The 15508-nt window shown below is 30.9% G+C and overlaps 2 protein-coding genes across 3 annotated transcripts; one reads left to right on the top strand and one right to left on the bottom strand.

Moving 5' to 3' along the window:
• Positions 1-904: 904 nt before the first annotated feature.
• On the top strand, positions 905-12309 carry LOC123702873. Of its 2 annotated transcripts, none has more exons than XM_045650706.1 (8): positions 905-962; positions 6825-6990; positions 7629-7795; positions 8936-9079; positions 9750-9883; positions 10698-10841; positions 11135-11280; positions 11660-12309. In XM_045650706.1, exons 2-8 carry the CDS (start codon positions 6844-6846, stop codon positions 11786-11788), a joined length of 1011 nt encoding a protein of 336 aa, XP_045506662.1. In that variant the 5' UTR covers positions 905-962; positions 6825-6843; the 3' UTR covers positions 11789-12309. The 2 variants fall into 2 exon arrangements, with proteins under 2 accessions (XP_045506662.1, XP_045506661.1); XM_045650705.1 differs by lacking the exon at positions 905-962 and adding an exon at positions 5786-5985.
• LOC123702874 lies at positions 11764-15096 on the bottom strand. The gene is made up of 3 exons (XM_045650708.1): positions 15002-15096; positions 14208-14276; positions 11764-12836 (listed from the first exon to the last, which is right to left on the bottom strand). The coding sequence occupies exons 1-3, from the start codon at positions 15062-15064 to the stop codon at positions 12369-12371; spliced, it is 600 nt and encodes a 199-aa protein (XP_045506664.1). The 5' UTR covers positions 15065-15096; the 3' UTR covers positions 11764-12368.
• Positions 15097-15508: the final 412 nt, after the last annotated feature.

The following is a 15508-nucleotide window of genomic DNA, read 5'->3' as shown; positions in this document are numbered from 1 at the left end:
AAACATAATCAATTTTGTTTATTCACATGCTTAACTAAACCAGCTGAATGTGCTATTATTACAATGTAAAATCTCACACAAATACAGTATGATAGCAGTAGCCATAGAAACAAAAATACAACTAAAATTAGGCGTTAACATAACATAAATATGTTCATAACAATAACAAAAAAAATATAACTGAATATCAATATTCGTAAAATTTACATGTTAGTACCTTAATATAATTGTTTATCATGGAACTTAAATTTTGTGTAGATATGAATCGATTATTTGCTGTCATGCTTTTTATTTAAATTCAAATTTCAATTGAAATTTAACAGACGACATGACATACAGTGAATAATAACTACCTATTAATACAATGATGTTTCATAATTTGTCTCTACATAGTATACAGCACTTTTTATATTCTAAATAACTATAAAACAAAGCTTAAATTTAATTCCCAACATAAACCAAGAATGATAGCGAATAAAAAGATTCCTCCATACTTACATAGCCTCAAAACATCAGCTGGGATATCCCAAAGTTGCGTTAACTTGATCCAAACAAACGCGATCGCGTTGCAAATTTATATCATTCAAAATAGAACTCTAACAGTGCTAGTATTAAAGATTAAATTTAAACAGCAAACTTTCCGTCGAAGAATGAGTTCTTTAGAGCCTTACATAGGTACTCATGTAAAAGTAAAGCCAATCTATATTCAAATATGGTATAAATTCCCTTACAGCGAATTAACTTTACAATAGTCTGATCGTATCCTGAGCTGACTTGCGAATTTAAGCCCTAAGACAATGTGTGAAAGTTTAATTTTGTGTGCATTAACAAAACGGAATCATGAAGTTTATGCAATTGTTATGTTTTATTATATAAGATGGATTGTTGGTCCGTGGGTCACTCTTACTTGCAACGTTCAGTGCATTGAACGTGAACTAGATTTAGTGATAATTACTATATAGGTAAGTTTTAGTTACTAAATAACCTATTTCTAAGATTATTTTTACGCCTCTCCTGTTAACACATAAGTATCTATTGATAATATATTGATAATATTTGTTTAAATTTCAACAATATGTTATATTATAGTTTTATTCAAAATATTCATTTTTCTATCAAACAATTCAAGTTAAACTATTAAATATATTTAAATTGACAAATAGGATCTTTAATATTCGAGCCATAAAGAAGCCTTATTTATTAGAAGAATAGCCAAGATGCTCTTTAACATCCTACTTTAAAAATTAAAGTTCAAATTTTCAAATTACATTATGTAATATATACTAAGTCATTTTTTTGACAAACAGATTACTTATCTTATGAAAGACAATATTTATTTTCTATAAGCCCTGCAATACATATCAAGAGATTTATAGACCGAATTAGTCGTTTCCTGCAAAGCCATTAAAATCTTAACTACCGTACATTCAACTAGTCCTATACGGAAATAATCTAGCACCAGATCTTAGAAAGTAGGAACCCTTAACAAACTTTGAACACTTTCTAAGCTGTCCTTTAGATTATAATGTATACAGTGTTGGAATATTTAAGCGTGACTCTACGCACGCAACGGGCTTTTTACTTAGAGGTTCATAGAAATATATGTCGCTATTTTTATTTATTTTGACAGTAATAGTGCTTATGAAAAAATCATTTTCATTAATTCACCACTCATTATTAAGCCAAGAAGAGTTAATTTTCTTACTTCTTTCTTACTAATACTGCACCTAACTATAGCAGAACGACTAATTAATAAGGCAAATTCTGCAATACAATTTATACCTTATTTACAAAACTATACTAAACCGTAAGGATCGATAAATATTAACTGTTTTAACTAAATCAACGACAAACATTGTCACGAATAACCTACATGATATATAAAACATGCAATACCGAATACGTTTAATAAGAGATAGTCCCAAGGAAATACTTTCGAATAAATCGTCAATAACCCAGTGGCCTCTACATGACTTAATCCGGCCCTGTCATAACACTGTTATGTCACACCGCACACGCCTACTCATTGTGTCCTAAACTAACCCACTATAAGGACATAGTGTTACGACAGAAAACATTCATTCGCTTACGAAAATATTGTTCTTGGCGACGCTAAAATGCCTTTAATCGAATGATTGTGCCACGTGCCACGATGGTATCAAAACTATTTTGGAAAAACACCCACTTTGCTAAAACAACTTTGTATTAAAAACAACATTAAATTAGTACTCTTTCTCGGACGATCTTAGTGACTTTTGGAATTTTAAATTCGTAATGTACTTCCTGGACCATTTTAGAGGTGGTTTTAAACGTTAAAACTTAAAGGAAACTGAAAAATAAAACGTAATTCAATTAAAAACGAGTTTAGCAAAGAAAACTTTTTCAATTAATAATCAAACATGCTCTCAGGAAACTAAGTTTTCCTCAACAATTTTCTTCAAGTATCTATAAGTATACATAACCGTTACTTTGTCAACTGCCTTATTGATTTTGTTAATGAATTTTGTTAAAAGGCATTACTTTCGCGCCACAATTTGGTAATAATATATGATGTGTGAATTACAAAACTTACAAGTGATATGACAAGACAATAGAAATATTAACAACAATTATATATAAACTGTATTATTTTAAAACCTTTTCAATTAAGATTTATGTATTTGTTCATACCAGCTTTCCGCGCGCGGTTTCGCCCGCTTTGTGTAAAACGTAATAAATTATAATATACTAAAACCTTCCTCGTAGAGTAGAGTAGAGTGGTTCCTTTATCTATTAAAAAAACGCATCAAAATCGATAGGGACAGAGAAAGCGACTTTGTTTAATACTATGTAGTGATTATGAATTATTTTTATTACGTATTCAAAATAATTTGTGTGTGCTGAAATCCAAGAAACATTCTCTTCGATTCTCCGATGATATTTAATATGAAAAGACCCAATTACGCTATGTCTTAAGTAGGATTAAATGCAAAACTCCCACGCGCTAGATATGCTAATATTTTAATTAGTTTACATAATAAGACGATATTATTGTACAGAGTAGTTCTCCGCTCACCCGCAAGTTTTTAACATTTTTGTCAAGGTGTACAAGTTAACACTATTGAATTAGAATAAGTGAATTGTAAAATTCTTTTGAAATAAATGTCTCTAAACCTAATATATAGAGCATCTATATGACTTTTTTAATTTTAATTTGTTCTTATAATTAAAGCAATATATCGAGAACAAAACAAAAACCATCATAATATATACATTCAAAATATAACATTTATTTATCATATAGACATATTTTAGATGCACTTTAGAATTGTCATAATACATAGATGAAGATTTAGCCTCTGAAGTAACCAAACAATTTGTAAATAATTTGCCAAAAGATTCTGCCAAATTTCGAAGTAAACGTTCGTTCATTTAATATTGATTAAAGAAGACAGTAGACTTATCTTCCCACAGCCCACTACATTTCATTCAAATCCTATAAACAGTATAAGCGTGAAACAACAAATTTATACTAATATTATAAAGCTGAAGAGTTTGTTTGTTTATTCGAACGCGCTAATCTCAGGAACTACTGGTCCGATTTGAAAAATTATTTCGGTCTTAGATAGCATTTATATTATCACGCTATATTATATTATCACGCTAATACCAAAAAGAACGGAGCCACGCGGGTGAAACCGCGGGGCGCGGCTAGTATAAGATAAATTTCGCGACATTAGTAATTTACCGCGAAAGTCTTAAAGAAAAATTCTCATTCAGTAAGCGTTAAGGGAATTGCTCTTTTCGATTCGAATAATAACTAAACGGAATTTCTCGAAATGGTTTATGCGAAATAGAAATAGCCAATTCTATGAAAATATTCTTCAGAATAATAGTCATAACTGGAATACTTGTTGATTAAAGTAAATTTCATAACTAAACACTTTCAAGTGGTTAAATGGCAAAAGACATCAATTAATTAAACAGTAAAACCACGGCAAAATCTTTTCAGTACCTAATTTTATTTTTATTCCGATGAAATAGACCAGTAAGTTCTGGGAAGAACTTTAGTGAAAAAAGGTAGAGTTATAAATATAATACATCTCCAGGACTCTGCCCACTTCAACGTATCATAATATGACCGTAATAAAAAGGTGTTGACACAATAACTACAACCTGAATAATTGTATGCGAATTTGAAGATATTTTTTGTTCAATTTTATATTCCAAGCGTGATGTTTGTTAAAAAAGTGGCGATCGGGGGCAGTAATAAGACGTTATATAATTAATATTCCGTTTGTCCAAAAATATGACATCGTTAGGAACATTGCTGACAGACGTGTCACATACAAATTATCTTAACAACCTCAACAACTAGGTAGTTATTAGTTACAGTCAATGCTAGAGAAAATTGTATGACTGTAAAAATACTTTGGAATTTGGGCCACTTCCTCTCTCTTACTTCAATAAGGTAGGTAGGTACATACTTATTTTAAATTAAACAGCCTACAAAACTGCATGCAGTTTGCATGTAATATTTAATGCATACCTACCGATAAATGTGTTATAACTCATAGGTAATATCTGATAGTACAGTAATACATATGAATTCCTATACTAAAACTAAGATTTACCATCTAAAATCACTCTAAGAATAAAATTATTAGAGCGGTATACCTATCTACTATTATTCAACTCTTTCCTCTACACTTCTGACATAATAATTTCTCTACTTTCTTAGTGTGAACGTGATCTAATCCACGTTGAGCAGTCCTTGACTAGTAATTTATATTATAATGGAGATGAGAATACAGCTTCTATGACTCGTATTTAAATAATAGAGTTTAGAAATCATCAAAATTCCTTAAAATATTTAAGTTAAAAAAAAGGTTTATCCTAAATTTTACAGAAAATTCGCAATGATAGCCAAATTATGTAAAATTTTAATATATACAAAAAATATGAATACCATTTTTCGTGAAATAAATAATATACCTAGTATTTCATGAAAATAACTATGTAAAAGGTATCTTTTGCTCTAAGTGTGTCACTAATTTAAATATTGAGTGAAATCCAAGGACATTAATTATATAAATGTAATGAAAATTAGGACACTAATATGCGAACAATATCACATAATCTGTATTCCGTTCACACTGTGACGCTTGCACTTATTTTTACCGTTATACAAAGTATATTATGACAGATATGACGTTTGTAATTTCTACCCAATTATTAAAATAATACACATTACATTATATTATTGTCTACAACATTTGTAGCTTCTTCTCTTATTTCTCTTTTACTATACATTTTTTTAAGTATTTTAATGTTAACAAGCATGCTCCATTTTGTGTTCAATAAACGTGCATTAAGTAGGTATTAACTTTTTATAAAGACTCCTCGCATCTTCGCTTCGCTTGGTAACTATTGACCACTTTACTCACCTGCTTAGGTAATACTTTCTGTGTCAGTCACAATAAAGTAATGCCGTACAATGTTTAAAATACACTCACAACTAGTTGTGATTCGTAATTATCTATTTACGTACGTCAATTCAAGTAAAATTGGCTGCAGAATGTAGATATTCTAATTCAATATTTTCTATCCTGTTAACAAATGTTTGTTACAACAAATAACATAAAAATGGGTGATACAGAAAATGCCGTTTCGAGAAGAGTCATAAATTATAAATTAAAAAGTTAGCAAAGTTTGATCCATAACATAAAAACAAACATTAATTGTTATTATTTGTCACCTCTACTAATTTCGATTCTTTGAACGGCTGTCCACTCAGGCGCAGTAAACACAAATAGTGGCTCTCACTCACACGCACTCGACTTTTCTTTTGTTTTTCATAATAAATATAGTTTTTATTAAGTTGTGTGGTGTATGAAATTTATAATTATGTGATGTTATAGTGACAATATTCAAATAAGTGAGAATCAATGGGGAAAATTGAATCTCTTCATGGTTGTTATGTTTTACATAGAGTAGGAAAATTTGGTAAATATATTTAAAATTGAATATTGTATTACTTAAAAATAAAAATTGGAAATGTATCCAGAAATATATCTATTGCATTTGAAATCAGGATATGTAAAATTCCTTAATCTATGCAAACCAATAAAAATTGTTGTTTATCTACTTTTTAAAGCAATCAGCAAATAATAACAAAGGCCTACTAGTTATCGACCAAAACGTTAAACAATTTTAAGCGATTTTGATGATGATCGCAGGGAAGTAGGAAATTTCGTTAAAAGCCTTTTAACGACAAAAATTTACATGATTACATCCGAATTTCCTTTTAAAGTTCCTGAAAGCGTGAGGCGAATTCGTACATCATTACACGAAGCGTTTTAACAAAATAATGGGAAAACAGTGCACGTCATTCAGTTAATTTTCCGCTCTATTACACAAGAAATAGATTACAAAATCGAATGCCGGCTCTATAATTGTTAATTCATTGACAATATTCGCTTCATTTAGATATTTAATGTAAATATAACGCACCTTATCGTATTTGATTAAGGTTCAATTTGTATTGGCCAACTTGACGAAAGTGATTCGGCTCTAAGTAAAAGTAGAAAGCCTTAGAACAGTTCAACAACTGGAATATTGTCGTAGGTTGTTACTATGTATAGAATACTGACTGGTATACTGAAAAAAAAAATAGAATATACATACATACAATTTAGCTTATAATGCATAAGACAAACAATGGCTATCTCTTTGCATCATACAAAAAGATTTCATATGATTTAAGATGATTAATTAATTGTAAGCTATATTTTGATGTAGTTCTTGCTATTAAAATTAATATTAATAATCACATAAATTACCAGGATACCATAAACAAACAAAATGCTAAGCAGAGCGAGATGGCTGATGTTGGCGATTTCCGCCATGCTTGCGCTGCAGTCGCGAGGTGAAGGAGGCATACGTCTGCCAGACCAGCCACCACAAGAAGAGGGGAGGTCATTGAACTTCAATGATGATAATGGACGATCGGTAAGATATTAATCAGTATATAGTTGTCTATGAACTAGTTTTAGTAGTCCTGGTTCAGCTTGAAAGAATGAGAATTCGTTTCCTTACTTCTTCATTGGTCAATTATCTGATGGGGGCCACCTACACCTACTACTAGACGACCTATATTATAAGTGCAGTATTATTTCCACACTAGAAATAATACTGCTTTAAAACATCATGGTAAGATATGAGTGTGCTCTGTAGATTCTATGCCTTAACAGATTTTTTCATTAATTCACCTACACGAAAGCGAAGCGGGCAGTTAATAAATAACAAATGATGTTTAACTGACTGTAAATTTGGTGCGACCAAGCAATTTCCGACCCAAATTAACAAAGAATCGTTCCTTAATTGTAATTTGTGGACACTGGAAGACCGTTCAATTTTTCCTCCAACAGGATTTCCTATTAGTTTTTTCTACATTACCTTTCGTATTACTTTGAGTTCATGTGTATATGTAATATATCAGTCATCTGGTTGAATGAACTTGTTATATCAAAGTTTGGCCTAGACATGCAATTGAATGTCGTCTTTCAATGAACGCACTCATTCAATCAAATAGTTAACGGTGCCATATAAACAAAACTATAATAAAAAAATGATTTCTGGTGTTATAGCCTCAAGCAGAAGGACGTGGTCTTCTGGACTGGATAGGTTTAGGAGAAGACCAGGACCCTTACATCCAGCAGGCGACGCAGCAGTGTATTAGTGGAGACCTGGCTGACTGCTTCAAGGCTCAAGCATTACGGTCTTTTGACGACTTCTTCGATAAACATGCTTATCAGTAAGTATTGGTGCAAAATGTTTTAATTTGAACTGGAAGTTTTATAATCTGTAATAGTTGGGATTCCTGCTTTGTAGTATATTTAAGAAGTTTATTTTTTTATCGGAGAAAAACATTTATTTATTTATTTATGACACTTCATTGTACATGTAAGAGAAATTTAAAATAAATGAATACATAACATTGAAAAGTGTACAAAGACGGCCTTATTGCTCAAAAGCAATCTGTTCCAGGCAACCATAAAAATAAAGGACTTACATTGTTAAAAAGCGAGGGCGCATCAAAAAGATTGAAGAAAATTTTGTCAAGTTATACCTAAGTAGAAACTTGTGTCGCACTGCGTTATTAGAGTGAACTCTATCATTAAAAATACATTATTTATTTTTCCATAGAACGCTAGAATAGTATAATTGATATATTCTAGTTTGTTCCTAATGGAATGATAGAGAGAAACACATAAAATACATTAACATTTACACCCGTAAACATTCCCAAAACCTACGTTATTTAAACCTATTGAAGACCGTACTAAAAGCCTAATATAACTAATTAAATGGTCTTTACCACGCTCAATTAGATAAGACATGGTAAATTCATTAAGAATTTTAGTTCTATTTGTGCGAAATAATGGTAAGATTATCGCACGAAATTATTTACCCTCGTTAGTAGTAAGATGACATCGTATAGGCTTGTCAAATAAATCAGAATCCCTAAGATTAAGGATAATTGCTTCTAAAATTTCCTTATACATCTTAATAAATCAACGAGCTGTAATGTTTCATCACTTTCAACTTTCAACACTTTCATCAATAATATAATTAATATTGATTCGAGGTAGTAACAATATGCGAAAGGTTTTTAAAATTAGAGTTCACCTTAAAAATTTGCTTGCTTTGTTATTATATTTGATTATTGTTATATTTTCACAGATTTGACGTGATGTTTGAAAATTGTAATTTCAAATAATAAAGTCCCCGTTAAAACTAATACCTGAAACTGCTACTCAATAGAAATGAAGCAATTAAATAGTTTATTAAATAAAAAATTTCAAACCTCCATATTCAAAAATATATCTATAATACCATTGATTAGAAGGATAAATGGTTCGAAACAATCTCTATAAAAATCTTTTTTCTACAGATTGTCAGATAACGCAGTGCTCGTAAAGGTAGAATCGCAAGCAAGGGCGCTGTCTCGGGAACCTCCGGAGTTCAGTTCCCAGCCAAGGAGTGATGACTCTGATTGGGACGGCCTTGTCAAATATGGGTTGAGGAAAATTGAGAGGTAAGGATAATGAAACAAAGTGCTTGTTACATAATTTACATGTCTTTTATGTAATACTAGTTGTTCCCCGTGGTTTCACCCGCATTGCTCCGCTCCTGTTGGTCTTAGCGTGATGATATATAGCCTATAGCCTTCCTCGATAAATGGGCTATCTAACACCGAAATAATTTTTTCAAATCAGACCAGTAGTTCCCGAGATTAGCGCGTTCAAACAAACAAACAAACAAACTCTTCAGCTTTATAATAATATTAGTATAGATAATTGAATAGAGATTTAAAGCCGAGTTGTTTGTTGAATACTTAACTAAGATCTGATGAATGTACTAAGGAAATAGTCATATATCGTATCTGTTTACAGTTTACGTATATACGTCACGTAGCTCATAAACAGATTAAACTTGTAAACCTTTGTATTGGAGTTGTACCCAATGCCCATAATATCATACCAGTTATTTTGTCGTTAGAGCGAATATTATTAATATTCGCTCTAACGACAAAATAACTGGTTCTTACTATAAATCAATCCTCTTAGCCTAATACATAATAATATCAGAACTGAATAACAGAAATAACGAGTACTATTTAATTTACTCTCAGCACGCGGCACGTGACGTCACATTCCCACTTCATTTTTAATCTGTTCCTTTTTATAGTAATGAATGTTCCGCAGGTTTTTACGATCAACCGCTCTGGAAATGCAGTTAGACAACGAAGTGACATCAAACGGAGTCATAGCCCCGCGTTTTATTGACGAGATCGCTGATGAAGTAGACATTATTGAGGACAAGAAGGCTTCCCCGTTCCGTGAGTTATATTTCATTTTTATTAGAAGCTTACGGCCCACAGTTTCGCTCGCGTTTTCAAAGGAAATTCCTATAGCAATGAGATGTTTAAGTAAAAATTAGCCACAGACTACTAACTCTAGACATAAAAGTCATATCATAAAATCGTTCTGTTACGGCGTGAAAGAAAGACAAAGAAACACACTTTCGCATGTATAAAATTAGCACAGACAATATAATACTATACTAGATATTAGTATGGATTATGCATTGAAATTGAACGTAAAGCAATCATCCAGTAGGTTTTATTTGAAAGACTGACAAACATCCATACTATTATGTAGGTACCTACATAATTTTAGTATAATGATCCTACAGTAGAAAATTATACCTATATCCGGTCGTCTATGATTAATTGTATATGTATGACACAATCTAATTAGGGCTACCGAGAGATCTCCCTAATAGATGTTTTGGGCTAGTACTACAAGTGAGATTGCGGGCTAAAAAGATAAAAACTCTGATTTATCAACCGCATAGTCGTAAAGTAAAACAATCTGTGGAAAAGCTGATCCTCGTTCTAGAATTGCTTTTTGATTTAATAGTGTTTTATCTTGGCCGTAAATTTCTCATCTTGTATATAAACGTTGTACTCTGATTGTACTATTAATATAAACAATAAATCATATTTTTCATCATCTACCTAATTGAATAAAAATATTATTTTTTCAGGCTCCCAATATAATTTTAACTCATTTTCAAACGCCTTCAATAGTGCCAATAATGCCATAAAATTTTTAACAATCCAGATCCATCCTTAAAATAAATATTTTCAGGTCGTCACAAGCTCAAGAAGCTGATTATACCTATGCTTTTGATCCTAAAGCTGTTCAAGCTGAAACTACTCCTCTTCTTACCTCTCATTCTTGGTCTGGCCAGCTTCAAGAAGTTCCTTGGATTCATGGCTCTTGTTATTCCTGGTAAGCTTAATTCATAGTATTCGTATGGAGATAATAAATAAAACAATGTATCTAAATAGTAAAAGATAATTTGAAAAAAGTCACGTTGTAGAATTTTAAGTCGTTCTTACTTTAAACGATTCGTCATGTAATTCAGAACAAGTATTTCTTCAGCTATCGTAAATATTGTAATTTAAAATAGTTACTACAATCCATTTCTTCCTGTTAACATTTTTATAGTCATTTAAAAATAACATGTTCAGACCCATCGATACATAACTCATTCACTAGGTCCTAATAAACCTATTTTTCAGGTGTTATCGGCTATTTCAAATTCTGCAAGCCCAACCTATCATCTCCGTTCTCTTCTAACCATTTCTCGGCACCTCAGTACTCGCCAGCTGGAATTGGAGTCAGTCCCTACAGAGAACCTGCACATTATGGACATTATGATACCTATGTAAGTTAATAAATATAAATCCTTATGTCTTTCTTCTATATAGGATAACTTTAAGGAATAATGTCTGATTGGAACATTCCTACTTAGCGAAAACATGATTGTTACACTTGTTACACATACTTTAGACTTACATAAATGCGCAAAGTCTAAACGATAAAAATTACGAGACCAAGTGAAATTAAATGTTAATTCGTCTCCCTACAGACTACTAATGTTGGCCACGAAATTCTTTCCCAAAGAAAATAATAATGACATTCATTAGTTGTTTTTCAAACAAACATAGTAAAAACACGTTCATTTATCATTCGGGCCATTGTCCCGATCCCAACGAGGATGAGATGTAAAACATTCCGTGATCTGACTAAAATATTTTTTTCAGGCCGGTCACAAATATGGTTCGGGCGTAGCGTTCCGAGATCACGAGGCGAATCCACAAGACCTCGCGTACCAGGGATGGGAATATAGAAATAAAAAAGGCTCAGATGACATTAAAGCTGAAGAAGCTTAAAGTTTATTTATAGAAGTAAATTAATGCTCAGGTTACCAGTAATCATATATTGCAAATTTAAATCATATTAAATATACTCGTAGAAGTCTTAAAGGTGCCAAAATTAAGCAACATTCTAGACTATTTTGTAAGGGTTGTTTCGCATAATAAAAGTGCCAATTTTATATTGCTATTGTATCTCCCCGTATATTGTTATAATTATACGTTATATTTTCCATTGTAATTGAAAATATTGCGAATTCTGACAATGCTATTTATCGGTAACGAATTCACTGGAATCGGTTTTTTCTTTCAAATATAATATGCTTAGAAACGTTTTGTACAGAATATATTTCAATATGTACAATAAGATGCCTTATAAATAATTTTTGTTGTTACTATACTCGAGTACCAAAAGGTACGAATAAGTGTAAACTTTATAAGTTTTTGTAAATAGAATCTATTCTTTTAATTTATAAGATGTTATATTTTATTTTAACATTATTTGTTTTATAAATAGAAATAAAAACTTCACATTACAATACTTCGTTTTATTTTATCCTTATTACCTAAGTCCTAAATGATCTATCCAATTATTATGTTACCAATAGTTTTTGACATGTGCATTAACAACATCATAATCCTTATCACTACCAAGGAATTCTATTTCATCTAAATCTTTAAGGATATATACGTCACTTCTTTCTGTATCTCTTTTATTTCTTCTCATATTTCTCGTCTGCAACTTTTGAAACGGCATATAATTTCTCAGTACCTTGGAATTCTTTTTAGGTCTTCTTCTTTGATTTGCTTCCGTTGTGTATTTATCTTCACTTTGTCCTGATTGGAAATTCTTTTCGTTATTTTCGTATACGGTTGATATTGTTGGTGATCTTGTGGCTGGCTGTACGTATATTTGCCTATGTTTCATTCTATTCTTCTTTATTATCTTTTGCACTGTCCGTTTTGGTGACTTCTTTATCTTCTTTCTCTTATTTTCCTGGTAAAGTGGTTTCGGTATCCGTAAGATATTATCTGATTTGTCGATGAATGTTTTGTTTGGTACAACCTGAAACAATTTAGAAGTAAGTGATTAAAATTATGTATAAATTAGCAATCGTTCTATATCCTGCAACTTTAAGAAAAAAAGTAAGTAGACCTGTATAAAACATCGTTAATTTGTTTCATCTTTTATGCAATAAAACAAATAAAAATATTGAAAATTGATTTTCCATTTTTCAGCTATTTTGTATGGGTGGATTAAAAAGTCTTTGGTTTATCAAAACCTTCATGTTACATCTAGTAATAATGTTATAATTTTTTGCGCCTATCCTATTATAATAACTTCAACGCATACACGAAACAATAGCTATTTCTTTCAAAAGGAACCCTTAAATGAAACGAGTTCACGCTACCATTTACCTTTATCCTTTACTGGATAATATCACTGTACTTATTACGTTTTAAATATTCAAGATCTTCGTTCCAGGAATCGATGTTTTAACGTCTAATATTCTGCGTCAAAAGATGGAATTCTAAACGATGCGTTAAAAAATATTGATTATTAATATAATTCTTTATTATTTACTTTTCATTTTACCCCTCATTATTGAAAATTAGGCAAAGCCTAATCCTTTAAATTAAAGTACCTATCTACTGAATTTTTTTTCATGAAATCTCAACTATTCTAATATAAAAGAGTCCACAGTTTAGAGAACTCACAGAAAAGACCGACTGATTGAATATCACTTCTAGATTACATTATTGACAACTGATTGCCTCCAAAGTCAAAACTTACTGAAATAAACCCAACAAGTTCCTTTATCACCTCATAACTTCAGTTGAGTCAATTAACGTTAATTCTGTTAACGCTTCAAACCGTTCTTAGTAAATCAGTTCAATAGAATCGATTCTCGTACATACATACATCTGTATGTACGAGGTATCGATATAGCTATAGATAACAGAGCTTTCGCAATTCTGCTATTAATTAGCAGCTATATGATGTATCTCATAATACAGTTTCATTATCTCAACTAACACATCAACAACTTAGTGTATAATTAATTGAATCGAAGTTTGTCTGATTACGTAGGTATTATTGCTACCAAGGATATTATTGTGTCATATTTATTTGTTTTAAAAAAGTTTTGATTAGTGTAATAACTTACTTAACTTTTAGAATATTGATGTAAAAGAAAGTAATCTTTTTATTTATGTATAATTAAATAAAACAATAGGTAAATGGTATTTCAGTTTGTGACACTGTGACACAAATTTATTCCAACATTTTTCTTTTTCAATTTATAAGGTCTACAAGAAAGTACGGCTTTTTCTCGACGTCGTCGTGTTTATGTTGATTACCTATATCTACAAAAATGGTACAAGATAAGTTCAGAGAATTTAAATAATAATCGGGTCGACTACTTAAATAATTTACCATGCTATTCCTCAAAGAGACGAAAGGAGCCACTCCATTGTTTTGATTTTCCTTAAACACGGAAGCATTCTGTAAAAATGAATTTAATTTTAGATATCTATTAACGATGTAAGCATTAAAACATTTTGAACAATGTTACCTAACCCTTCCTAAATTTAACATCCTACTAATATTATAAATGCGAAAGTTTGTATGGATGTATGGATGTATGGATGTGTGGATGTTTGTTACTCTTTCACGTAAAAACTACTGAACCGATTACAATGAAATTTAGCACACATATAGAGGGTAACTTGGATTAACACATAGGATAGTTTTTATCCCGGAAATGCCACGGGAACGGGAACTATGCGGGTTTTCCTTTGCAAACGCGGGCGAAGCCGCGGGCGGAAATCTAGTTTTAAATATAAAAAGAAAACTAGGTACCTATTAAAAATTCAAAGTGATATTTTGTCAAAGGGACATTGAAACCATATTACCTACCACAATTTGAATGCATTTTTCTGTGATCTCATCATTTGTTTTATTACAGTGCATTAATTGTAAGTATTCATTAATTTTTAATTTCGAAAATTTTCGAGACATATTTTCATCACAATATAGTTAGGTACTTCCTTTTATTTTTGTGTATTATATCTGCAGTATTTTTAACATAGATAATTTCAGTCTAAAATTTTTTTATTCATTTCTATCAGTTAAAAGGATTAAGGATATTAATAGACCAAAAGCTATAAATATAATATTTATAATCGTGCTATAACTGCCTAAAATTAGAACCAAATGAAACATCTCACCTGTATTAATTCATTTGAACATGACAAACTAAAAACATTTAAAAGTAACAGCAAATGTAACATAGTGTGCTATATTAAACTTACAAATGAGTAAATCACGGCGCAATTAGTACAAAGTTTATGTGTTAACTCAAAACACTATTGTTCCTTTTAACTGCTGAGTAAACTAGATTTACCTGATTACGAGTAAAACCTTAACGCAAACAACTTTAAACATTCAGTTTCTAAGTACTAACCTGGGATATTAAATGCTAATAATTTTTATTTTTATGGAGGTACCTACGTTCTGTTTTAGCAATAAAACGGCTGATCTTTCTGATGAACTATCTAACATAGAAATAGCTTACAATTTCGACAAAATATTTACATAGGCTTTCCTAAATTTCGACATTTCAGCGTCTATTACATCTTTTAAAGTGAAACTTTTATTACATCGTCTCAAACTTTTTGGTATGTGTAGATGTCGCGTGACGTACGATAATTATCGTACAAATACGATAATTATCG

Source organism: Colias croceus, chromosome 24 (assembly GCF_905220415.1).
Source record: "Colias croceus chromosome 24, ilColCroc2.1".
NCBI lineage: Eukaryota > Metazoa > Arthropoda > Insecta > Lepidoptera > Pieridae > Colias > Colias croceus.
Note: the sequence above shows the minus strand (reverse complement) of the source record. Positions and strands in the feature narration are given on the sequence as shown.